This window comes from Elgaria multicarinata, chromosome 1, assembly GCF_023053635.1.
Source record: "Elgaria multicarinata webbii isolate HBS135686 ecotype San Diego chromosome 1, rElgMul1.1.pri, whole genome shotgun sequence".
Lineage (NCBI taxonomy): Eukaryota > Metazoa > Chordata > Lepidosauria > Squamata > Anguidae > Elgaria > Elgaria multicarinata.
In genome coordinates this window covers 55,538,269-55,566,102 of record NC_086171.1, presented here as the reverse complement: position 1 = coordinate 55,566,102, position 27,834 = coordinate 55,538,269, and the positions used below count along the sequence as shown (strand labels likewise).

Here is a 27,834-nt window from a genome sequence, read left to right as displayed (position 1 = left end):
TGATCATATAAATAATTAGTCTTTCATAAAATTCTAAATGACTTCCCCTAATTTTATAGTAAGTTATCTCTTTCTCCCTCTCATTGGACATTCACAATTGTTTTTCTTAAGTATGAGATGGCAACCTGCATCCCTGATAGATCCGTAGAAAAACGTCAGGCTCTGATCTTCCTATCTAGCATTCAAAAGGATAGCTCTAAAAAAAGACTATACTGAATGAAATTCAATAGGGATAAATGCCAAGTTCTACACCTAGGAAAAGGAAACCAAATGCACATTTACAAGATGGGGGATACTTGGCTCAGCAATACTACAAGTGAGAAGGATCTTGGAATTGTTGTAGATTACAAGCTGAATATGAGCCAACAGTGTAATGTGGTTGCAAAAAAAGCAAATGCTATTTTGGGCTGCATTAATAGAAGTATAGCTTCCAAATCGAGCAAGGTACTGGTTCCCCTCTATTCGGCACTGGTTAGGCCAGTTCTGGACACCACACTTCAAGAATGATGTAGACAAGCTGGAGTGTGTTCAGAGGAGGGCAATGAGGATGATCGGGGGTCTGGAAACAAAGCCCTATGAAGAGAGACTGAAAGAACTGAGCATGTTTAGCCTGGAGAAGAGAAGACTGAGGGGAGACATGATAGCACTCTTTAAATACTTGAAAGGTTGTCACATTGAGGAGGGCAAGGATCACTTCTCAATCAACTCAGAGTGCAGGACACGGACTAATGGGCTCAAATTACAGGAAGCCAGATTCCAGCTGGACATCAGGAAAAACTTCCTGATTGTTAGATCAGTACGACAACGGAACCAGTTACCTAGGGAGGTTGTGGGCTCTCCCACATTAGAGGCAGCTGGACAACCATCTGTCAGGGATGCTTTAAGTTGGATTCCTGCATTGAGCATTCCTTCCAAAAATACTAGTCTATGTACTACTACAATGTACTATGTACTACAATTCTATGACTGACGCAAAAGGAAAAATGGATCAGGGCTGGTTTCAAGCATGACATTTTTCCTACATGAAAATAAAATTTGTGTGTGTCTGTGGAGGGAGGGGTGAACTCACAAATCTTTAGGCATGTTATAGCTTAAATTAAGCACTCTGCAACTCCATTGATTTCATTAGGAGTGATTTAAGCATGTGCTTAACTCTGCCACTGAAATCTACATGGCTTAAAATGCTGGATCATGTTGCTTTTGTATATACATTAGATTACTGGCTATTCCAGCACAATTACGTATGTCTGGTAATGATGGTGTTATATAAATAAATAATAATAATAATGGTAAAGTACCATGTGCACTGGTTTACAAACATGTAATAATGGCAAAAATAAATGTTATGCATTAAGCAGCCCTAAGGGAAATAAAGATGAGACACGAGAGATGACAACCTCATTGTCAGAGGTAGTAGAGGTAGCATCTCTGAAAGCTACAGCCTCACACATGGTCTTTCAGAGAGAGAGAGAGACAGACAGACAGACAGTGAAAATTAAAATAATTAGTTCTTTGGATGAGAATACATTAAGAGTGCAATCTTAGGTATGTTTATTCATTGTGTTTAATGGGACTTACTTTCTAGTAAGTGTGTTTAGGGTTACAGCCTCAATACACTGATTGAAAAGATGCACTACAACGTTCCAGTTAATTAATCACAATATTTTAAAACCTTATGTGGCGCATTGAATATTTTTCCAGCCTGACCTAAAGACATTGTTGAACCACATTAACTCATTAAAATTAAAAGGCTGCACTGGTGTCCTTTTTGGAAAAATTATGAATTAATTCTGGATGACACTGGGCACTGGCATTGAACTTAGCACTTTTTATCTTCCGAAATTTCATTATGAGGTGTCAAAGTTTCCACGTTTTGTACTGCCTACTAAAGCTGAACAGAGCAAAGCAAGACATGAAAAACATGGGTATGTTAATGTTTCCCTTTACTCCCATATTTTTTTTCTTTTAACAGTATGCAGTTACGTGGGAAATATATTAGAATTGATTTCTATATTGTCTAATAATTTCTAATTATTTTATAAACCCAGAAAAGGTGGTGGAGGAGGAGGTGGTGGAGGAGGAGGGAAAAAAACAGCACTTCAGTCTTTTCTTCAGGAGGTGCAGCCTGAGAGTCTTACTGTAATGAGCCATCCTGTGTTTGAGGCTGCACCTGCCCATGTTCAACCATAATCTCTCTGCACCCAGTACAAATGGATCACAGTGCATGATCCTCAGACTGTTTTGGTAAAAAAAAAGTCAAGAAACATCTCATGCATTTTAAAAAATAGGGGGATTGACTGGCATCTAGCTACTTATTATTATTATTATTATTATTTATATAGCACCATCAATGTATAGTCACCTTTAAATTCCTCATGTTTCTGGTTGCTTGGTTTGTTTTATAGCCAGTCACGGCAGTATGGCATGTGCTTATAATAATTACTGTATATAGAAGTATAATAATTATTATACAATCACTGGACATATGTTGCCTGACAAATACCCTTTAGAGACTGTTCCTTGTCCTTGGGATCTGGTTCCAATTCTTCTATGCACTCTGTTGACTGGGATCTAATTCATTTACTCACATATCTCCTGCGGCGCATCAATTATATCAGTAGCATTGGCTGCCACTGAGATCTCAATGTTCTGATTATTATGGTGCTCGTCTCTCCTTCCTCCTGCCACATCCTGATGGCTCCACATGAGAAATGCCAGCAGACATGTACAACCTTGGGTTGTAGAAAACTAGAAATGCCAGAGTTTCCCACACAAGGGCTCTGTCATCTCTGGCTTGCTTTATGCATGATTCACATGAAAGAGGCGCCATGTGCCTACTGCAGAGCAGGGCTGCACTCTGGCTCTACCCACAGGCACTTTGCCTGACACCACCTCCAGACATCTCTGCATTCGCATGGTTGCCTGCCAAGAAAAAAACAGTGTCCCAACAGTATGGGAGTCACAGCACAAGCAGCTGCTCATGCATAGGCTTTAGTTTTGCAGGTGGCCAATAGGAGCATGGACACCTAGAAGTAAGGCTGGGCAGCATCTGTGAGGAGCCCAGCCCTGTTCCCTAATGCTCTAGTGAAGGGGGCTTCTCTCTCTCTCTCTCTGTTCTAGAAGAGATGCTGGGCTATTATTCATAATGTTGCTTGCTCCATCTTAACATGGTTTCTGATTGGCTCCAGTAACTCTCACAGTATCTTGTGAGATAGAGGCAATCCCTGGAGATACAGGAAAATAAATGTGTAGAAGCATCCTAAGACATGATCTACAGGTTCAATTTTTCTTCCTAGTAATGAGCTTTCAGCCTGGGCTGGGACCCTGGAATTCCAGGCCCCAGTATAGGGTCACTCCACCACACCACCATACTTGGGTCCTATAGCATCTACTTGATCTCACAGCAAACTGCAGATTCTTAACAATGAATAGATACATTTATCTAGGATGTTGGTGAGAAGAGGCACTGAGTGGGATTGCAATGTGTGCCCCCAGCAGCTGAAAAGTTTAGAAAAAACAGATGGCCTTCTCCCATAAAGCGATATACTAATTTATTTATAATTTTATTTTATTACAACATTTATATCCCGCCCTATATCGGAAGGATCTCAGGGCAGCATACAGATACAAACACTAATGTTGACAGTCTTTCACTTGTACCATTTGATTACTGTTCTCACTTTCTTGGACCTATTTTATGGGTGTCATCAGATGAACTTTTTATTGCACACTCATTACTGGGCACTCACAGATTTTCGTGGGACCTATTCACGTTGTCATCTGTGTCCCACGTGCCTCCCACACCTTCTAGTCTTCTTCGCGTGAAAAAAAAAAAGACCCGGGTAAATCTGAATTATTTTTGAGACAGAAGTTGCCACTATTCCAGCCGTGTGCAGGAGAAGCAGCACAATCAAAATGGCCCACTGAATGGGCTACGTGCGTGTTGTTTACTTTTTCTTTCAAAAGAGGAAGTAATGAGGGACAAATGCGCAGGCGGAGTAGTGACGGTAAGGAAATGTGATTTCCCCCCATGTGATGACACTCTATATGAGCAGCAACTTAACCATCTCTCTTTGTAAGGCTCTGGCTTCCTAATGGAACTAACCCTGATCAAACTTTTGACAGCTTTTCAGTCAGATTTCTAGAGATCCCAGCCTCTATATGTTTTTTGCACAGTAACAAAATGGATAAGATCCTAAGAAAGTGCCAACTAATTTTCCATCGGATATAACTTGCATAAATTGGTGTGTGATTTCTTACATTTCCTACATAATGATTAAATGGGAGGTACAATATGTGCAAGAAGGGTGGATCCTGTTACTGTAGCCTGGCTTTGCAATGTGGTACAGCTAAGAAGCAGGTAAAAGCCGGCGAGCTTGCATGAAAAGAAAGCTAGAATGGGATTTTCAAAACAGAAGCCGTCTGATGGAAAACACAACTTTCTCTGAGATAAGTTGCAACTGTCAGCAGTACCCAAGCTACTTAAGCCTCCTGAGTATAAGTGAGCAATCACAACAACAAACCCAGCTAAACCATTAAAACCATTTAAACTTAAAAGTAATAATCAGATGATTGTTATTTACAAAAAAGTTAGGGACTTAGGATGATTAATCAGGTCATCCCCATTAAAGAAAAGAGAAAATTAAAGCAAAACAATGCATATCAAACTCCTCATATTTTTCAAGTCCAACCAGTTATTCTAAGCTTAACTGGTATTAAAGCATAGAAAGGGGATGGGGAACCACTGGCTCACAGAGCTTCCTTGGATTCATCCTGGGGGGGGGCAGGGCTGGGCCTCAGGGGCGGACGGGCAGGGGAATCCTCGCTGTGATCTCTGAACACAGCGGGGTTGCAGGTAGAGGGGACTCAGACGGTGCTGGAAGGAACTGTCCCAGCCACCCTTTCCATTGGGGTAACTTTACCCACACTAAGCCTTTCCCCATTGGTGAGGATGTAGTGCAAGTGAAGCAGCCGTCACCTCATTTGGGGCAGCTGGGAAAAGGTCACCTATAGCAAAGCTGGTTCCTGGCTGAAGCACCGGCCAGAGAAGTGCTTCCTGATGGTGTGCGTGACCATGCTCCCTGGCCCGCGAAGGGAAGGGTGAGTGGAGGGTTGTTTTCCTCCACCACAAAACTGTTGCACACCCTGACTTAGAAGATCTAGGGGAGCAGATTCATCTGAATCATGAAACTGCTTAATGAGGTTTCTGTTTTCCAGCCTCATAGGTGGTTTCGGCAACATTCCACGGCTGGACAGCTTCGAGCAGAAAAATGCTGGATCAGAGACCAAACTGTTGGCCAGGCCCACGAATGCCATTTTTTTAAACAGACAAAACGAAAGCAGGTTGAGTGTAGTATCAATTAGACACTACAAGATTATTAGGCAGGAGGAGAATTGGCCTTCAAGTTTCTATTTTTGTTGATTGGTTTATTCTCTTAGGCATAGTTACCATCTGACCAATTAGGCGGGATTCTTTGAAGTGCTCCCTGTGTTAGCTTTTTAATTAAAATGCAACCCTGAAGGGAAACACAGAAAGATATCCTGACTCAGAGCAGCCAAGTGGCCTGAGATAGGAAATCTCCCTACTTAAAGTGGCTAAGAAGTTGCACACTTCTTAAAGAGCACTACCTCCCGGAAAAGATTTTTATGTGAAAACAGGGTTTTCTAATACATAACACCACACAGCCAGGGTCTAAACATCATAAAATCTAAGGACTACTTTATCATAGACACCATCTATGGGGAACTTTTATTGTGTAAGTCTTCAAATGAATGGGAATTTCTCAAGAAGACAGCCAGGACACATTTCCCAAATAACTCATGCAAAATATTTCTGGCACCTGGCAGATTGATAGATTGAAGCCCAAGTATCTGCATATGTGCATGTGATAGAAGAATCTAATGCAACTAGTGGCTACAGTGAAGGCAGGCAAAATTATTTACTCACAGAACTATGCACCATCTTTTACAAAAGAGAACATGACCATACTGATTTGATGTGCAAGCACAAACAGCTGGAACAGCTGAGGAATGGTTCAAAACAATTGGGAATAGACATATTGAAGCAATGCAGCTGATCAACCTCTACAGCAGTGGTCCCCAATTGGTGGTCCGCGGACCCCAGGGGGTCCACGTAACCCACCCAGGGGGTCCATGACACCATTCACATATTAGCTCTGCAAGGTCCGCATTTTAATAAAAGAAAATACGCCGTCTCCCACGCTCCATTTGCTTCAACAGTGACGTCATGCACGAAAGCACCCGTGTGATTTATCATGACTCTTGTATCTGGCTAAAACCCATGCTGGGTTGCCTTAATAAAATTTGACATTTGACACCAGGTCACAGTGTTTCCTACTATGGACAGGCTAGCTTTAGAGATTTCTTCCCTGCACCTAATCCTGAAAACTCATGGAGAAGGAATCCTTTTGAATGTGGTGATGTACAATTAACAACTCTATCTGTGGAAGAGCAAGATGCACTTGCTGACGTGACTAGTGATGCTTCATTGAAACCATTTTTCAAAGAATATAGACTGGACCAATTCTGAGTAAAGGTTTTACCTGTTTACAAGAAGTTAGGTGAAAAAGCTTTGAAACATTTAGTTCCCTTTTGTTCCACATATCTTTGTGAACAAACATTTTCAACATTTTGTTGTATGAAGAACAAGCATAGAAATCAGCTTGATGTTGATCCAGATTTGAGATTAAAAGTAGGAAATATTGAACCGGATGTGGAAGGGATTGTTCGGGACAAAAAGAGGCATGATTTCTCCTATCACATTTAGGTTTAGTAGCTGCTCAACAGGTCACAATTGTAAACTAGACATTAGTAAAATTAAATTTGGCTTTATATTCCTAACTAAATCATTGTCATTTCTGCATGGTAATATCACAAATATGACAAATTTTATGGTCTGTTTTTAGTATATCTAAAATCCTTTTTTTATTAGGGGCTACCCCTTATTTTCCTCAAAAAATTGCTTTGCTCAAGTAACTACCATAGAGATAACAAATTTTTCAAAAGTAGGGGGTCCATGGCTTGGCATTTGAAAAACAAGGGGTCAGCAGTACTTAGCAAATTGGGAATCACTGCTCTACAGCATAATGACAGCTAGAAGACAGAGATAACAAGAAGGGCGTCATCAGACGAGGGCGGAATCGTGTTTCCTTACCGTCACTTCCCCCCCACCCCACTTCTGTCCCACGATACTTGCTCTTTCTTCACACAGGGGAAGAAAGAAGAAGTGGGCATTTTTATCATGGCGTTTTCCTGCACACAGCAAGAAATGGCGGTACATTTCATTTCAAAAAACAAAACAAAACAAAACACAGATTTACTGGGGTCTGTTTTGTGATGGAAAGAAGGATGGAAGGAGTGGGAGACACATGGGAGATGGATGTCATCATCAATAGGACCTGCGAACATCAGTAAGTGGGCAGTAACGAGCGTGGGATAAAATGCTCGTCTGATGACACTCCATGGGTCAAGCTACACCAAAGCAGCAGCAGCAGCAGTTCGTCTTCAATTGTGAAACATCTAGTTTCAATAGCAGATTTACTTCTTTCTCTTTTAAAACATCACAGTTTTAAAAAACCCTTTTGTATATACATGCACACTTGGAAGCAAGGTATTGAAAGACCACCTTATTTGAAAGTCAGATAGTTTTACTATTAGAATAGGATTAATTAGTCAAAGGCAGCCCAAGATACTTACCCGCAAAGGGGAAAAATGGCTTAATGAAAGATTTATTTTATTTATTTATTTGCAATTTTATATACCGCTCCCAATTCAAAATGAGGAACCTTAAGTGAGACATTCAAACTCTAAAAAAAAAAAAAACCTCACCAGATGGAGACTGAAGTTGTATTTGCTACTGAATTTCCCCCCCAAAGCAAATTAAGTTAATTGGGATTTTTTGTTTGTTTTAAATAAACATTATTTTAAGCTGTACTTCATTGTACAGTTACTTGAGAATAAATTGCACTGAACTCAGTGGGATGTGGAAAGCGCACGTGCAGAGGATTCTGGAGGAGAAGGCTATCAATAGCTACTAGTCCTGATGGCTATGTGCTACATCCAGTATCAGAGGTGATAGCTACACCAGTTGCTGGGGAATATGGGTGGGAGGGTGCTGTTGCACCATGTCCTGCTTGTGGGTCCCTGTTCAAGAGCTGGTTGGCCACTGTCAAAACAGACTTCCTTTTTTATTTTTAAGACATAAGAATGCATTTTTTAAAATACCCCAATTCCCTTTAGGAATTTCCCTGAAAAGCATGCACTTTACCCGTTTCTTTGGAGGGATGAGTTGCTTTGTGCCTGAAGGGTTTTCCATGGTTTCACTCGCTTCCTTGCTTGGATGATTGGAGCAGTAGTGATCGTCTTCTATTGTGATTTGTTCATTCTCCTCTGCTTCCAACTGACTCTGATTGAAACGTAGGGAACCTTTCAGAATATCTTTGATCTGTTCGCCAAGGAGGCAGAAAAATATATATACACATTTTAGCTGCATTTTAACAATGGCCACATTTTAACAATGGCCCTCTTCTTAATTGGCTGATACGTTCCAAAAATTTACAAAAAGAACAACTGTACTTTTGAGTAAAACCAATAGGACACGACTGAATCTTCTAGCAAGAATGATGAGGTATAGGAAATGCATTTAGAAGAGCAAAATATTCAACTCCCCCTGATGTCATTAAAGCAGTGACACATGTTATAGGGTATTAATTTGACCCTTTTCCAGGACCACCCTTCAGTTCCACAAAATACTGAAAAACGGCAAGAGAACAGACATAGAGCTCCATAAGACGAGCGTTTTATTGCATGCTCATTACTGGAACTCACGGATTTTTGTGGGTCCCTCTCACATCATCGTCTGCCTCCCAGGTGCCTCCCACACTTTAGCTGCAGCTCCAGGTTCCTATCATCGGCAGGCTCATGGTGAGTTAAATTAGAATTTGGTTGCTATATCCCATGATAAAGTTGTGGCCTTTTAGCTTAGAGTAGCAAGAAGGATCTGGAAATCAAATCAAACTACCTGCATTCCTACAAGTCCTACAGACTCATTTATTTCTTTATTTCTAACATTCCTAGCTTGCCTTTCAGGGCACACTGCCCCCACAAGGCATCTTACAATATTAAGACTCACACATGAACATACAAATTACAATTACACACACAGAGACCAGTAGCAGCAATGTGTGATTTTAAAGCACCAAATGCAGACTGGAATAAATGTGACACGTTTTCATTCACTCACCATCTCAAGGGTTCAAGGACTCATGTGCCTGTCTAACTTTCAAACTCATAATAATTAGGTGATTCAAATTCTGAACCACATAATTAAGATGAAAATCGAACATAAAATATAAAAATATAATCCATTACATATCCGTGTTAGATAAAGCATTTTCATTCTGTCCAAAACGATACCTGCTTCAACCCAGCCAAAGAAACCAGAATTTCATCTTCTTTCTCCAGATGTTCCTGCAGGATGACTTCTTGAATATTTCCTGCAATACCAAAAATAATTATTTCATAAGAAGCTACCAAGATTATACTTACAACACAGAGACATGCACAAAGGTATACGTTGCTACCTTTATTAATGTAGCTAAAAAATAAGAAGCCTGGATAAGAAAGGTTTTTTTAAAAAATCAGCCATGGTTTCCAAAGTCATGATGTACCCCATAAGGATTTGATGGTCCCGTACAAGAGGAAACATGGGTACTTAATTGATGCCAGAACAAGTTATGATCTCAGTGGCCCATTTCAGTGGTAATGCCAATCCAGTGGAACGCTTTGGATCATGAAATGTTGGTGGCTGTGATGTTCTACTGCTTTATATGCCATAAACGTAAATATCTGCAAGGTTAATGGTTTAGATTATGTATAAAGTTCCAGGAAGTAAGTAGGCCTCGATGTCCTTACAGTTCGTAAGGGGGGTGTTGAATGCCTGAGTGCTGATTGGATAGTGGCAGGGAGTGCTTGGATTGGCTGTGTAAGAAGGAGAGGAGCTGGAGAAATGTAGAAATGTAGCTGGAGAAATTAGAGGAAAACATGGGAGTGTTTCCCTGTGCTATAGGCGATCAGTGAAAAGAGCATTCCACCATGTTAAGGCCGAAATTGGGGGTGGGTCATTCTAACGTTCATAAAATGGAAAATGTTTCACCAATCTTTCTGAAACGGAGACCTGCCAGAAGGTAATGCTGGTTTTACATACCCTGCGCGTTTCAAGAAGATTGGTGAAATATTGGGGGCAGGATGGCAGTTCATAGTACCAAAGTGGGAAAAACCTCTCTGGCTCAAAATGGCTTTTTTACTTTCGGGTGGCGATGATTTTTTTGTGCACTAAAAGCTCCGAATTAGGACCCTTACCCTTAGAGTAATGGCCCTTAGAGACAGGATCCCAACCAGTGCTGGGATCTTGTTCCCCTATCCTCCTAATTGGTGGAATGGCTTTTCTTTTTTCAAAATTCGCTTCCATTGATTTTAATGAATATTTCTTTGCCCCATTAAAGTGAATACAGACTCATAACTCCTAAATGGAGCATGCTCAGTAGCGCCGCTCTCCCCCCTCCCTCCTGTCTCAGATAGATTGGAATGTTGGAAATAAGATGGCTGCCTGGCTCATCTAGGAGCCATTTCCTTCTGCAGATAAGCCAAGGCCCTGTCTGGGCCCTCTCCTTCCTTACAGTGTTGTGGAAGCCAAGGAGGGAGAGAGAAACTCTGCCTTGCTTGGAGGGAGGCCCTTCCCTGGCCTCCAAGGAAAAAGAAAACCTGGCTGTCTCAGGTAGGGGTTTGATCGATTGGGAGGTGGAGGTGTGTGTGTGTGTGTGTGTTTGAAGTGCTGGTGCATCCTTCTTAATTCAAAGTAAAGAATATATGGCAAACTTTCCTTTGGGGTGGCAGTTCCTCACCCAAGCTTCTTAAAGTTTAAACTTTATGGAAAGAAATATTTTGAAACTAGGAATGAGAGGAGGTTAAACCTGGCCTATCTGCCATGAGTTTAAACTTCTTCAGGTACTGTGTGTTTCCTTAAAAGGTGCTGAACTACATTTTAATCTTTCTATTATAGATTTGTGTGTGTGTGTGTGTGTGTGTGTGTGTGTGTGTGTGTGTATTTTGAATTTGAACACAGATATAGGTCTCTTTAAAAAATCTCTGGTGTGAAGGAAGGTGAATGGCTTTGGTTGTACATAGAAAATATTTTCCTTTCTCTGTGTACCTGCTTCTTACAAGCTAAATCTGCTGCTTTATGTTTGTATGAAAGGAAAATGTTTTCTAAAATGTACATCCATGAATCTTATACCCAAAACATTACTTCACACAGTAGTCCAACACCTTTGGAGGACACCAGGTTGGTGAAGGGCTGCTCTAAACAAAAAAAGGTAAGTAGGTGGCCCTAAGTTGTTCATTATCAGTTTTCCAAAACCCCACAGTCACCTCTGCATATCCTATTCTCCATCCTGTACTCATGGTTTATATCTGCTTTGGGAGAATGAGAATTTCACTGGCATTTTCTGCTTCCTTAAGGAGGATGTAGCGTTAAAGGCATGTGAGCCTTAACTCCCAATTTCCCTGCTTTTTGGAGTTTGGTTGAAAACTGTAGAGCCTTTAACGTTGTTTTGTAAACCATAGGTTTTTTGTTTATTGAATATAGTCTGAGTGTGTGGTGTGTGTGTGTGTGTGTGTGATGGTTCTGTGGTCTAATCTACACCAAGCAGTACATTGCGCTATGAAGGCAGTACATAAAACATAGGAGCCACACCAAGCACAATATAGTGGTATGAAAGCAGTATATGGTATGTGTCAATGGGCCCCAACAGTTGTCAGTGCACTTCAATACTGCTATAAAGCGGTAGCGTGGCTCCTGCCTTTTATATACTGCTTTTGTACCGCTTTCATAGTGCAATATCCTGCTTGGTGTAGACGAGGCCTGTGAAGTGAAGGGTAGAAGTGGATGAATATAAGAGAGTTAAAGTGTATGATTCTGTGAGAGGCAGATACTGAATAGAAAGGTTTGGTGTGGGTTATTGTGCTTGAGAATAGAGAGTAGATTTATAAAGTGGAACCTTTAAGAGAAAGAACTGACAGAAACCAATACACTTAGAACTTGTAACCATACACATTTCAACTGAGGAAACGAATAAGCTTATGTACATGCACTTACTTATGTTAATAAGTACTAATTACTTTTAACCAACTGGTGTGGTCTGTGGCGTGGTCACTGAGGAGAGAACAATTAATGGTGGCAGCGGGATGGGAAACTGAGGGCTAGGTTGCTGGGCTGTGGAGCTGTGGGGCGTAAAGAATAAAGGCAAGACAGGAGTAGCAGCAGTAGGCCAAACCCCTCACAAACATCATTGGCACAGGGAGAAATTGAAGTGGTCCTGGGTGCTAGTGGCGTGGATAGTTCTGTGAGGTAGCTTGTGGGCATCTCAGGTGAAGCCAAGACGACACAGGCGAAGGCAGGATATCACAGTGGCTCCTTCTCTGAATATCTTTCGCTATTTGGTAAGGACATATCTATTCTGGCAGGCTGTTGCCTGCTATGTGTTTTTTCTGCTTTTTTAATTATTATTTTTAAAAAACTTATGGAATCTTGTCTCTGTATTTTATTGTGTCTTTTACTGAATGTCTGGTTTTATATTGTATTGTGGTGTCAAATTGTTGAAAGCTGCTCGGAGTAGTGCACAGGCACTACTAGAAGGGCCTGTTGTTTGTTTCTATATCAACCAACAACAAACTGTGGTGCTAACAAAGTGTCATGCAGCATATGCTCTACTAATATCCAAAGCAAGTTTTTGAACACAATCAAAGTTTCCCTAGGGGTTAGACCAGGAGTCTCCAACCCTTTTGAATCCATGGACAGAGTCGAGAATTTAAGAAACTGCTGTGGGCACCACCATAAAATGGCTTCCACAGTGACCATGGCTAGTCACATAATGGAGCAACAGTGAGGCAAAATGCAGGGAGAAAGAGCAAGGCTTCAGGCTGGGAGGCGAGAGTGCAATTTAATATTATGTGTAAACCCAGATGAACTGTGATTAACCTTAACTATGGTTAAAATGGAAAATACAAACTTCAATCATAGTTAATGCCTGGCTTGTTTTCACTAACCCTAGTTTAGATTAATTCGTTTAGGGTTCGGATGTAACTCTAAAATGTGGCTAATTACAAAACAGAAGCAAAAGCTTCCAGTCTCTTCCTCATGGCCATGCTGGTCACAAAGTGCACAAGCTTGAGGCTTGCCTAGGCTCATTCTGATAAACTATCATTTATCATTATGTGCGAACACATCCTTTGACTACACTTTACAACTTGCTGGGAGGTCAGGGGGTAAAAGGACTTGCCTTTCTCTTCCAACATTGCACTGGATCTCTATGAGAACACTGATCTTATCCTTACCACCACCAATCCAAGAGGAAAGCCCTAACGTCTTTCTTTTTCAGGCATCAGGAAATATTGTAGATTATGGCTAAATATGTGCAAGTTATTGCTTTGCAATCAGATTTCATAACCACCTGTGTTAACATAGTAAATTAAACATATCAAGTGATGTAGGCATAAAAAAATTGTAAGCACCTGGAACAGCAGCAGATGGGATATTTAAATTCAGCAAAGCAGGCAAGAATTGTATTATTTTGCCCCAGTTCAAGGCTGCATTTGTATTGACAACCTTGTATTGCGTATATGACAAAATGCCCATCTGCTAACATTTTTGCTTTGAAATATTCTTCCTGTCTGAGTTTACCGTTATCAGATTGTAATAATAATCTTGAAATCTCTCTCTTAAAAACAATAAAACTTTCATGACTTCCATTAAAACAGAGAAAAGCCTTGGAACATCTTTTCTGGAAGAATGAGCATTGATATCACACAAATGAATTATGGGACATTTAAATTATTTGTAAGGCAAACAAAATCTGTTTATGTGTCAGAAACAGCTTTCTTGAGTTATGGCTCATGTTGTTCAAAAGAAGATGAAAACCATGATTCTACCTCAGGAAATCTGAAATTAATATATACACTTCAGGATGTCTCTACTTTGAAAAAGTTGACTTTGTTTCCAAATAAATTATCTAGCAATTGGTGATATATTCCAGTAATTTTCTTACACAGGTTAGGATATAATCGCAGGCATTCACTGTAAGGATGAGTGACATTAACAATTCAGTAAGCATTTCAAGGGAGAAGATGTAATTTGCGGCCCACACTATTCAGCAAAGAGCAATGATATGTGACTCATTCAAAACTTGAGTTTTAGTTCCAGAGTACAATAATAATTTCCAAAGGGGTAGCCGTGTTAATCAGTTGTAGCAAAGACAATGGCCTGGTTCAGACAACACGCTAAACCATGCTGCTTAACCACAAAATGGTTAACGGAATGCATTCCATTAACCATTTTGTGGTTAAGCAGCATGGTTTAGCATGTTGTTTGAACCAGGTGGAAAAGGTGGAAAGGGACAGAACACCTTATTTGAAACAAAGTACACAGTAGAAAAATACAGTGGTCCCAAGAGCCATTTCAGGTAACTTGCATAATCTGCATGAATATGGTAGAAATGGTAAGCCATTGGAAAAATCTACTTTCACCAGGTGATTTTTCTAAGAAGGTAGAGAACTGAGAGCCGACATGTTCAAAATCCTATCCAACTCCCTTATATCATGACCATGTAATCACAAAATTACAATATTAAACATGTATGGAGCACTTATGTGCTTTCCACACATTGCCACCACACAATCAATTTTATCTTCTTAATAAGTCTAGGTTTTGAGCCCAAGAGCTACTCAAACCTATCTCTTAGGAATAAATATAGCAGATGGATAATCACCACCCGTGGATTAACTTAAATAACTACAGAATTAAAATAAACTTTAGATACTTTTTTCCTCAGAATTTGCAGATCGAAGTGCATACATAGTAGTAAAGTATCTGTTTACAAATATTCCAAAATTTCTAATTTTGCATCAAGTAAAAATGTTTATTATATAAAAGCAGCCCCCATGCTAACAGTAAGATGAAAGAGTAGTAACCCACAGCTAGCCAAAATGGCAATGTTTAAAAGCTGATCATGTCCAAGATGATATATTAAGATAGCATGTAGATAAGACAGTACGTAGACACAGAATTCTATAGCTGTAATATAAATGCTTTAGATATATATGGAAAAATAATAATATTGCTTAGAACTTATTCATTTGGGGTTCCCTCTAAGGGTCTAATATGCACCTTTAACTTTAAGGAGCCTGAGGTAAAAGACACACTACAACTTTCTTACCGAATGAGAGACAGAAAAGAAGCCAGTGTGCATTTAAAAACGGAGTTCAAGAAGGCTACAAATATAAAAAATATGCAATCTTTATGACAGAAAATCAAATACTCCAGTCCCTTGCAGGGTCAATTTAATCTTGAATGGGAAACAGGAAAATTTCAAAAGACGAGTGCAATTTCCAGTTGTAGCAACAAGAACACTGGCATAACAACATCTTCTAGGAAAGAATTCCATAATTACGTATTGTGTTCTTTTGCCTATCCTGAATATAATGCCAACTAAATGTTGTTGGGTGACCCTGACTTCTAGAGGAACAGAAAAACCCATAGCATTAGTTAAAACTTGACAGCTGATCTTCTGATTCATTAGATCTGCTCAGTAGTTTTAGAAATTATGCTCAGCCAAAGAGTTAACAGGTAATACAGTTTCTCCAGTATTACACTGAGGAAGGGTGATCTCAACGTTCTTTGCACCTAACATAATGGACTAACTACAGATTCCCCATTTATCAATCTTCATCAGAAGAACTAATTTATCATTCTTACACATGCTGTATTTATATTATTCAAGGCACCACTTCCATTTCCATAGTAACAAAGAGGCAGGGTCCCAAATATATAATTATATTGTCATTGTGTGGTGCAGCAAAAGAAGTGGATGAACACTTAATGAGGAAGCTTTTGTATAAACACACAAACAAAAATTACTGCTCTAACTCATCTTTTCCTCTTCACATTCCAGGGAATACAATTATAATCTTGGCAGCCTTTGGATCAAACCCATGGTAACAAATTGGCTTGTTTGAGTAGAAGCACTATGATGTTGCCTAACAGATATATGGTGGGGTTTTTTTAACAAATCACTTTTCTAATTGTACTATGTTATATATGAGAAAAATCATCTGAAGTTTGGTTAATTATGATAAAGTTAATGAAGTTGAGATTGGCAGAGAGAACTGCAGCTGCTTAACAACTTGGAGAGGCTTTTGCCAGATTTGAACTGTGATTTAAGATATTCTGCATCATTAATGAATGAACAGAGTGTGTAACTTATCCCAGTTAATAGAAACAGCCTTCAAATTTATAAATGATTTCAGCATTAGTTTGAGGAGAAGCTGTACAATGTATTTATTATATTTGTATCTTCAGTGGAATTCAAGGAAGCATACACTGAGTTATTAAGAGGTTTCCTTTACAGGCACTGACTATAAACAACGTGATTCTCCAAGCACTGCAGAATGCACTTTTAAAATTCTGGTACACATCACAAAAATAGCATCCATACTTTCTATTTACCTTCCCAAATATTTACCTTGGAGCAGAAGAGCAAACTTGCATGAAAAAGCTATTAGAAATACAGCAGTATTGATCCAAAGTCTAAGAGCAGATAAAAGCTTTAACACCAAATTACTGGGACATGCCTTACATAGCTTTGACTATTTTCTGGATACAAACATTTCAGAGTGTACCAAATATAAAGCCTGAAAAATAATACTATGTTTTCAAACATGTATGTGGATATTCATTCATTGATTAGTACCTCAACATCTTCAATGGATAGAAAATCACTTGTACCTAAAATATGGACTTGATGACTATATGATGTGAACTGCTAAACCTAGAACATGTTTCAGCCTTAAAAAAATGTAATTATTACACATTATTCATATGGCTGGAGATGGATTTAGCAATAAACATCTAAGCTATTGACAAATAAAATTACTGGAGAATTATGGCCCCCAAAGGGTGATTTGTGATATCATTTCAGTATCATTTTGCTGAATAAAGAATTCTCACAAACTATGCTTCTTTATCAGTATTCAGAAAGCTAAAAAAGAAATAAGAACAAAAAAGAAGATCCTCAAAGTGACATTTTATGATGTCACTTTGGCTCGCTTCCCAATTTTGCCTCTAAATTTATTACAGGTTTAGCAGTTTGAATTTACCTTCTCTTAGTCATGGCACCATTCTTCTAGCTTGCCTTTACAGAATTTGTAAAGATCAATGCAATGGTGGATGCATTCTGTATACCTTGGCTATTTTTTTTTAAAAAAATGCTCCTTTATTGTCCTTGAAAACTCATGTGAAGCTATATACTGGAAGTGTTTTTTTCTGAAATTTTGCTAAACAATTTGTTTAAAGTTTAAATATGGCAGACATACCATTTTGAACCGCCCACCACCCCTTTCACTTTACCTATCAGTGGGGAGGGAGGAAATTATCTACTTTCTGTCTGCCTGGGGAGGATTGTTGCATCTCTGGTGAAAGCCTTATCCCTTTCTTTTAAAAGGGATAAGACTCTGCACAATACTGATGTGGGCACATTGAGCAGCAACAAAAAATGCCTAAAACTGACTAAAAGGGTTAGTTGATTCTTTGTATATGTAGACAGAAAATAACCAGGCCAATGGTAAGCTTCTTAATCAGTTTCAGGGCTCTCCAGGGATGGGTAACCTCTGGCCCATGGGCCAATTCAGTTCGCTTGCTCCCTGACTACTTGAGAGAGAAGATAGAAGATCTATCCCTGCTATAATCTCTGATCTGTGCTTTGCTCATCTCACGTTCTTCCTGTAGTGGGACGCAGCGGAAGACCTTTGTGTGGTGAGGGGGATCGGATTTGATGCATACAATGAGTCTTCACTATGCCTAAGCCTTTGCTGTGCCTGGGACCAGATGCTTTGGGCTAGAAACAATGAGCAACTCAGTGTCAGGTTGCATTACCAGTATAGCCAAAGCCAATATACAATTTACATTGCAGTCAATGGTGAAGGGAATATAAATCCAAAAGACGCCCTCCAAGATGAACCTCTCCATGGGCGGGGATCGTGATGTGCGCCATGGCATGCTGGCTTAGGAGATACATCCGTGCTGATTAAGGGGTTCCTCAACAACAGAAGGGATGTGGCTTTAGGATCTGTTTTCTTTCCTCTTATCTTGCGCACGATTTATTCTCTCTCTTTGAATAAACCAAGCTGAAGAGGAACCTTTCTGTGTGTTCATTGCCTTAAACAAATCCATATGCACCTCAGCCTCCCTGGCAGCATGCTCCCCAATGGGGGATATTGTAGGGCAGTCAAAGCCTCAGGCTGCTTCGCTGTGCACCACCTGTCCACGGGGGGGGGGGGGGACAGAAGCAAAGCCAAATGAAGGGCTAAAGCATCAGGTGAAGGAGCAGGCCTCTCTCTGGTGCTTTGCTCGGAGAGCTTTGCTGTGTAGCTGTGCACTCAACTGGCGCTTACAGGAGCTGGCTGAGCCCTGAAGTCAGGCCTCAGCCAGCTCCTGCAAGCATTGGGTGATGGTGCTTCGCTCCTGCTGCTTCTTCCCCACATGAGGAAAAAGTAGCGGGAGCAAAGCTGGCTGCACATTCGATTGAGGGCACTTCATCATCCTCTGCCTTCCCCATGGCAGGGACAGCAAAGGATGGAAGAAGACGGCTCCCTCATGGACACAGCAACTGGAACGGTGCTTTGGCTGGGCACCCGATGATGTCAAAGGGCAAGGCCACAGCCCTAGGGGTCAATGGCGGGCCTTCATCTGACCTGTGGAGAGCCCTGGGGGCAATCCAGTCCCCTGGACTGAATATGGTGACCTACCCCTGGGCTGGTCAGTTGCAAGTCATCTCTGATCCTATGCAAATCGCTAGGAAGGAAGGAAGTGAGCGCAAAGAATTGTGTCCCTAGTTAGTTTTAGATTGTTCGCTGTTTTGTTTAAAGGATATGGATGAGCTCCTGTTTCCCTCTGGTGCATATACATGCCTTTGGGTGGAAAAGAGAAAGCTATCATGGGCTTAGGTAGAGTTTAGTGTATGTTTGTCATAAGAAAAACTCAACCCTCTCTCTAGGCTGAAATCAAGATCTATTTTTTTAAAATACATCTGAGAGGAATATTATGATGCTGATGGGAATATATCTCTTACTAAGAAAGGTGCAGAGTGGTAAGCGGCAGTTACTGCAGCTGAAACTCTCCCCACAGCCTGAGTTCGATCCCAGAGGAAGCTGGTTCTCAGGCAGCCAGCTCAGGTCGACTCACCCTTCCATCCTTCCGAGGTTGGTAAAATGAGTACCCAGCTAGCTGGGGGAAAGGTAACTGCGACTGGGGAAGGCAATGGCAAACCACCCCGCTACAAAGTCTGCCAAGAAAACATCAGCGAAAGCAGGCGTCCCTCTAGGAGTCAGCAATGACTCAAGCGCTTGCACGAGAGGTTCCTTTTCTTTCCAAGAAAGGAAAATAATAATCACACAAATGAACCTGGCAACCTAAACTAACCATGCATCTGTTTCAAAATTAATTATATACAGTCCTGATAAACAATCAGGAAACAGGTGGAGTGAAGCTCTGGGCACAGCTAATTTGTGGATGACATAAAGAGCCTGTTCACACATAGGATAGCAAACTGTGGGTTAATTAACCCATAATTTATGAGCATGTGCAGAATATGCAAGCTGCTTCCACTTTCAAGAAACAACCTACGAACACACCGTTTGCAGGTTATTGGTGTAACACTCTGGGTTGTTTTTGGGATAAATAACCCAGGGTTAACCCAAGAACTTTGGCTATTGGGCAGTATAAAAATGTAATAAACAAACAAACAAACAAATAAATAAACAAATCACAGGCTAACTCTGTATTGTTTAACCTATAAATAACCCTGAGTGTCTGGGTTTGGATGTCAACTAACAACTTGTGAATGGGATGTTTGTAGGTTGTTTACAGAAACCGGAATTGGCTCACGTGCAGCTCACATGCTCTGCATATTGTGAGTTAATGATATTCAAACCATATCATCCATCCAAACCTAAGTTCCAATACTCTTACTATTGGGTAGACAATAGACTACCATAACATAATAGTAACAAGATTTATGCAGAGGCTTGGCAGGGTCTCAAGGTGAGGCAGACTTTCTATTTCAAGTGTGGGGTGGAGGGAACATGGCAGTGCTCCCTTTATATAGCAGAATTCTCAAAGTTGTAACATTGTGCCACATGAACCACTTCATTCCTTCAATTTATCACAGGGTCCCCAACATGGCACCTGTGGGCTCCTTGCTGGGTCCCTCGAAGGGGTTCCCCACGTGGTTGTTCACAGGCACCCACAATTCCCTCCATTCACTAGTACAAGACATACTGATGGCTATCAAATTGGATGGCTTTAAAAGAATGTTAGACAAATTCCTGGAGAGAAGGCTATCAATGGCTACTATTCCTCATGGCTCTATGCTATCTTCAGTAGTAGAGGCAATAAGCCTATGTACACCAGTTGCTGGGGAACATGGGCAGAAGCATACTGTTGCACTCATGTCCTGCTTATGGGTATCCCATTGACACCTGGTCAGTCACTTTTAGAATGCTAAATGGACCCTCAGTTTGATCCCACATGGCTCTTTTTATGTTCTCATGTTCAATTATACATAGGCTTTAACAAAAGCAGACCAATTATCCAAATAAATATCCATATGAAGGTGGTGTCTATATGCCACCTGTACAAATATTGAAAACATTGTAAGCTTCTCAATCCATTACATTATAGGAGGGAAGTGTTTATCTTTCCAAAGTTGAAATATCAGGGCACGGAAAATCCACTTATGCTGACCATTTGTTAATTTTCACGGAGCAGATAAATAATTTAAAAGGGCATGTACTTCAGTGAATATTAAAGTCTGTTCTAGTACAAAATTTATCTGTGTAATAACCTGTTTCCAAAAGGAAGCACTACTGGTCATTGCCGAAACGTATGTTTAAAAGAGTTATTTGCTGAATTGCAGTGCTAGCAATTAGCCGAATTAGACAATCCCTTATTAAAGAGACCTTGCAGTGTCCAATAGATATGAAACAAAAGTTTTTGCTGAATAAAATGCAGCGAAAGTGGCGATCCATTTTGTGGTCGTGCCCACAGCATGATCCCAACTACCCAAATGTGGGCAAAATTACTCAGAAAGTACATACATCACATTTAATAATGTCTAAGAAGAATAACATCTTCTTACCCAGATGACTATTCATCATCCTTGCGCAGTATTTGCACATGGCCTCCAACTCATTCAGTTGTCCTCGGAGAAATGAAATCTGAGCTTCCAATTCTTCCTCCTATAATTTAAAAAAAGTGTTAAAAAAACTTACTTAACACTAATAGGTTTGATAAATTCCCACAAAGGTTCATTCATTTATTATTATTTACGTATCCCTTTCTGGAAGGAGCTCAAAATGGCATATATGTTTTCTTCCCACCCCATTTTACCCTCACAACCACCCTGTTTTCATAACACCAACTCTTCCGAAATTTGTCTGTAAGTCAGAACATGAGAAACATTTTAATCTTCAATGTGGCAGAAGAGCAGAAGGGAAGAACGCTCTAGCTTCTGCCACTGGCCATACTCTGAGGGCCACTGGGAGGTTACATCTCCTTGACACTCAAGGAGATGATCCAGGAAAGGGGGAGACTAACCTGGTCACAACAGGAACCAGCAAAGGAATAGCTGCTAGGAGCTTGCTTCTCCTTCCCTATCAGAAAGAGCATTCTGCTCCAACTGCCCATTGTCCTGGGACTGCAGAACAGAAGGGAAGCACACTCTGCCCTCCCCATCAGCTGGAGAGCTAAGGGCTGCTGGATTGTGCGTGTGCGTATGTGAGTAGGCATTGTTGTTGTTGTTTTAATTTTTTTTGGTATTATTACCTGCTCTTTGAGAATCATTGATTGAAAGGCGGGATATAAATCTTCAAAATAAACAATTCAACCTGTTTTGGAATCCACTAGGCTGCTAACAAGTAGAAGCAGTCCGACAGCTCTTAACTCAGTTTTCCCATACCCATTTAGCATATTTTTCTCAGTATTCAGCTTACACACAATTATTTGTATTGTGACCTAAAGAAGACTCTTCATAGATATTAGTTTCCTTCATAACTTCCCAGAACACCACCTTGCATGAATTGCTACAGTCAAACATATATGCAGAGAGACCTCTTCAGTGTATGAGTGTGTGCGTGCGTGCGTGCATGTTTGTGGGTGCGTTATCTAACATAATTAGTTAGCTGCCAGAGGGAGGTGAGGTCGGAGCTCCAATGCCCAGCTCTGAGGTTGAAGTGCTGTCTCTGACGTCAGATCTGGGAACTGAACTATCCTATGGCCCCTGAGATGCTCGCTGTATAGGGGCCATAATGGTTCCCTTAGTCACTCTTAGGTCTCGTTGAAATTAATGTCAGCAGTTAGTCATAACTAACTTACATCCTATTGATTTAAATGGGAGCTAATTGGAATTAACTTGCTCTGCATCCAATCATTTCATTGCCAACTGAAAACTATCAGTCTTCCTCCAAGATATGCAAAAATCATCTTTATAATTTTGTAGCAACTTTTCAGGCAAGTTTACCTAGAACATGCATATTTTATATACATATTTCAGATTATATAGATACTCATTATGAAATGTCTTAAACAACAGGCCCCACCATTAAGCAAAATGAAGTGGACCACCTTAAGTGACAGATTTTGGAGTACCATTAATTATTATTTTGTTTATTATTACATTTATCACCATGCGGAGCACCATTTTGACTCTCTGCCAAAACGGCTTGTGCCATTTCTGAGTGTCTACAGTCATTTCATACAACAAATTGTAAGGTCGTTAGGTTTTTCATGCCTATACCAGTAGTTATGGCTGTATTTTCTGTCTTTCCCAGATTAGTCAAACAATGCAATTGTACTTGATTACAATAGACAGATGGGCTAGATTGCTAATTGTGTTATTTTTGTACTCGTGATTCAGAGGCATTACGTCAACTGTGGCTTTCTTAGCTATTAACAGATTGAAGTTTACTAAAGCATCCTACATATCTCTAATGCCTTTCCAATGGCCTCACAACATTCTTTGTGTGGAAATAGAGTAGAAGAATATCTGTGATGCTATTCAGATGCACTTTTACAGACTCTCAGAAGAACAAAGCTATCAACCTTCATATGGGTTCATGTGGAATTCTAAATTTAGACAGGACTAAGTAAATGGAAAGGAGACTCTAGATTCTAACTCCAGTACAGAGTATAAAGGAGGTATAAAACGGCATTTCTCAACAGAAGCTGAGCTGTGGTACATTGAAAAATGTTTTTGAAACTTACAGAGATGTCAGAAGCTACTTACTAATATGCTTCTGTTGAGAGCATAATCTTAAAAGTAGACTAGTGTTTTGGAACCATGATTTGGGGTAACAGGTTTGCCAACCATGGATATGACTATTCTCTCACTGTATCAGTAGACTGGCAGCTTAAGAGCATCATCAGATGTGCATTTTATAACACGTTCATTACTGGGCACTTACGGGTCCTTTTGACAATGCCATCTGCCTCCTGCCTGTCTCCTGCTCTTTTTTCCATCAAAAAATAAGATCCAGAAAATGATTTTTTTTACTATAACGATACCAGCTGTTATTTCCTGCTGCGTGCAGGAGAAGCAGCTCAATAAAATCATCCACTGAATGGGTCACATGGTCGTTGCTTGCTTCCTCTTTCTTTCCCATGCGAAGAAAGAGGAAGCTGTTCGTACCTATTGTGGGACAGAAGCAGGAGGCAAAGAAACTAGGGAAATGCAGTGGCGAGGAAACCCCATTTGATGAAGCTCTAAGAGTAATTCTTCATTCTTCTTTGCTACTACCAGGTAGTGGCTGCAGCAGAAGGTGGTTTTGTACCAGTTGCACCTCATGGGCTTTGGCAACAATCACTTGGAGGGTAATTCACAACTGTTATATTATGAATTCAGACAAATACATTACGGGGAAATCATTAAACTGCTGAAAATGTTTGGAAACAAAATGGCTTGTGGGTATTTGTGGAAACAGATTCAGTATCACCTGAGCAAAACTGATAAGGTGTTAGCTTGACAGACACAGCAAAGTAATTACTACATTGGCACCTAGTGTTGCATTTCTACTGCAGCTAGAAATACAAAGTTATGCTAGCAGAAGCAAGGAATACAACAGTGAGTGATGTAAAATAAGTTGTTCCACTTTGAAACCAACTAAAGAGGAGAAAATTCAACCCATGAGATCATTCTACTGAGGAAAAAACCTGTCACCAATTCTGGTAAGTTCATTTCTAGGAAACTGCAGCAATCACCACCCACACATTTACAGCTCTAGACCGCTTGTAATCTAAAGATACTCAGCAACCCCTTGAATTAGATCCAAAATTGAGCTGGACACTGTACTTGCAAGACACTAATGAATAAAACTTGGCTTTCTTTTTCACAACATAATTTGACATGCATTTTTATTCCCTGTAGACTACATTTTTTTTAGGATAATAACATACCACACTACATACAAACACACACGTTACATACAACCATAAGGTAACATTTGGAAAATAGATTAACTTGCTTACATCAGAGTGCATGGCATACAAACCTATATTCATTTCTATAAATGTTTATTTTGCTAGTGTAACACAATCTATGCAGTGCTATAATGATATTCCTTATTCAACGATACCTGGATCTATAGAAACTATGGTAATTCAAAACCTATTTTTATTCATCTGTATCAGAGCTAGGTATGCAGGGTTACATGTACAGCATTCAAAACCTATTTTAAACACAATATACTTCTTTGTGGTTTAAAACAGAGCACTTTCACAAGTGCTACAATGCCTCTAACAATGTCATTCATAGATCAAACTCGACTCCAGTCCTACCTTGTGTACAAGAATTGGCTCTTTCATCTTCTCCACGAGACAGAATAAATGAGGCTATGCTAGGACTAGGAAGGATTTGAGTAATCAACAGCTGAACTAGTCACTTCCTGGGTCAACTTGGAACTTTTTTTTTTTACTCAAGCAAGTTGTGTTGTGTAGCACGATATATAAACTATCGTAGCCTTATGAACCTTTTTCATCTCCTTACAGTGGATCCCCTTATAGTTGAGAACTTTGAGTGTGAAGTGAACAGAGCTGTGGTTGGATGATTATTGTGCATAATAGTAACTCCAAATAACTACTAGAATATTTTTTCTATTGAAAATGCACTTATAGACCATATAACTGATTATAGACCACATTAAGATTATAGACCATATAACAGTAAAACCCATTGGGCAGTACAGAAATGCAATAAATAAATAAATGAATAAATATGGGTACAGTGTCATATATAATTGTGACAATGTAACTCAACATTCTCACCATTTTACTTTGCCAGCAGTTATTCATGGGAAGAGCTAATGCATGAATTACTGCCACTGTTGAGTCTATCAGACGAAGAAGAAGGTTCAGTGTGGCACCCTCCATCATGCCTAGATACAGCTCTAGCTGAGAGCCCCCTCCCACCTCCTAAGGAAATCAGAGGAAGTGGAAGCTGAAATCCCTTCCACTGTGTTCAGATCCACCTCCAACTTTGCAACTAAGAATCAAGTGCCCGAATTCGCTGTTTTCCTCCTCCCTTCCAGTCCCCTTTCCTTTTGTGTCATGTCTCTTAGAGCTTCTCCGCAAGAGCAATTTATTGCATGCGCATGATTGGCTACTCACGGAAATTTGCAGGTCCTTTACTCGACATAAATCACCATTTACACAGCTGCATTTTGCACAAATGGTGATTTAAAGGGAACCTCCCTTCCCCCGAGAAAGTTCTTGGATTTCGGAAAAAATCCCCACAGCTTGGCTTTTGGGGCTCTCCAGAGTTCCCTGTGACAGCCATCCCTACACACAGGTCATCTGGTCACAGTCTTTCCCACTATGATAAGACATACTCTATTTCTATTGACAGTGTAATAATTACTTTTAAATTTGCATTTATAGATATGAATTAGCACTCTGGAGAAAAGCTACACTAGGTGGATCATGGGAAATTAAAATACAGGCTTGACCTCTATTCCTCAACATAGTGCCTTCCAGAAATTTTGCACTTCAACTTCCATCAGCCCCAGTCAGCATGGCCAATGGTTGGAATGCTGGAAGTTGTAGACTAAAACACCTGGAGGGCGTTTTAGTCAGTGCTTGGAGCACTGCTACTGCCTAGTACGGCTACCAGATCAGCCTAGATTGATCTATGTTAAAAGCTTGAAGTAAAATGCGCTATAGATAGATCCCTAGGCAAAAGCAAGCCTCTTGTGGGCCACAAAATTTGCTTTCACGTACACCACAGTACTTTCCTAGATTTGTAGATCACAACATTCCTTTGTTATAAAACATATTAAAACATATATCTCTGAACATGTAGGTATGGGGTTGATATTTCACATGTTGGTTCCTTAAGAACTATAATTACTACATCTAGAACATAGAGAAGTAATATAGATGTATAATAATTATGTGCAAGCAAATGTTTACAAATAAAAACACTGACACCAAGATGCTTGCAAAAAAAAAAAGGCACTCTTTTGTCTGCTTGTGAGGAAGAGATAAAAACTTGAAATTGTAGGGTTGGAAACAGAATTAATTTCACCAAGGCACCCTGTGGTTATTACCTAACCTATTTTTAAAATGCTCCATTTATAGAACCTTCATGACTTTTTGTAGTTTGCTTTGCTGTAATTATCCTTCAGATTAGATACTTACTATATAAATACAATAATTTATTGTGACACTCTCTCCTTTCCCTTTGCCCTAGCCAAATACTCAGATATTTAAAAGCATGCTTTTCTTCTTTCCTCTGTACAAGTCCATTCCATTAACTTTCCCCCCTTTCTTCTGGTAGCATCCAGTGTTAGTCCTATGTAATGAAATGAACTGAAATGAATGGGATTTTCAATGGCCTACTCTATGTAGGACTATTATTGGACACTATGCATATATCTTACATTAACATCTTTGGTATTCATTTCAAATTAATCTGCATTTGGGTTGTTGCCAGATGCAGTTTTCTTGGCAATCTCCCTGTTTCAGTTACAGAATTTTACAGGGGGTGCAGGGGATGGCGTCTTCATTTCTAGGCCTCCCACGTTCTCCCACAAAAATCCATTAAAGAGGAAACTTGATTGGTAGAGGTAGGAGCTGTCCATCTGGAAGCACTCTTGGTCTACCATACTGAGGCTTTGTTTCCCTGTTTGTCTTCTCCTCATACCCCAGTTCATGGGAACTCTGAGAAAGCAAGATTTTTTTAGGGGGAAATTGGTTTAAATCTCATGGACCTCCATACTTGAGCAGAGCATTCAATCCCAGCAAGTAAGGCAAATAAGGCATTTTAGACTATGTCTTGGAAACAGAACTCAAAGAATACGAGAGGGGAATCCTCAACGGAAATAGTCCAGACCAAAGGACCACAAAAAAATGAATTCCTCAGCTAATATAATCAATTATAAGGCTGATGGTGCTAATATAAATTAAAGTGTGTTTGCAAATTCACAGAAAATGTTCTAAACTATATATACATAGACATGATGCTGTCCAAATACAGTGAATGAAATCGATACAATTGCCTTTTAAGCTCAAATGGTCATACATAGGAAATATCAGTGCAATGGTGAATACAATGATTTTATAATTGACAGCAATTCTGGAATGTGTTGTCATTTCTACTCTTCTTCAGAAAACCATTGTATGTGGGAACTGATTTTCGATACGGAGCCACACTGTGT

The 27,834-nt window shown here is 40.0% G+C and overlaps 1 protein-coding gene across 5 annotated transcripts in view; it reads right to left on the bottom strand.

Annotated features, from left to right (window-relative positions):
* TBC1D5 (TBC1 domain family member 5) overlaps nucleotides 1-27,834 on the bottom strand; it is a 314,125-nt gene that overhangs the window by 5,937 nt on the left and 280,354 nt on the right. For all 5 annotated transcript variants that reach the window (XM_063128520.1, XM_063128512.1, XM_063128544.1 and 2 more), the window contains 3 exons: nucleotides 21,267-21,366; nucleotides 9,436-9,515; nucleotides 8,288-8,464 (listed from right to left, as the gene is read on the bottom strand). In XM_063128520.1, the coding sequence (XP_062984590.1) occupies nucleotides 8,288-8,464; nucleotides 9,436-9,515; nucleotides 21,267-21,366 (357 nt within the window). The remainder of the gene's footprint in view (nucleotides 1-8,287; nucleotides 8,465-9,435; nucleotides 9,516-21,266; nucleotides 21,367-27,834) is intronic.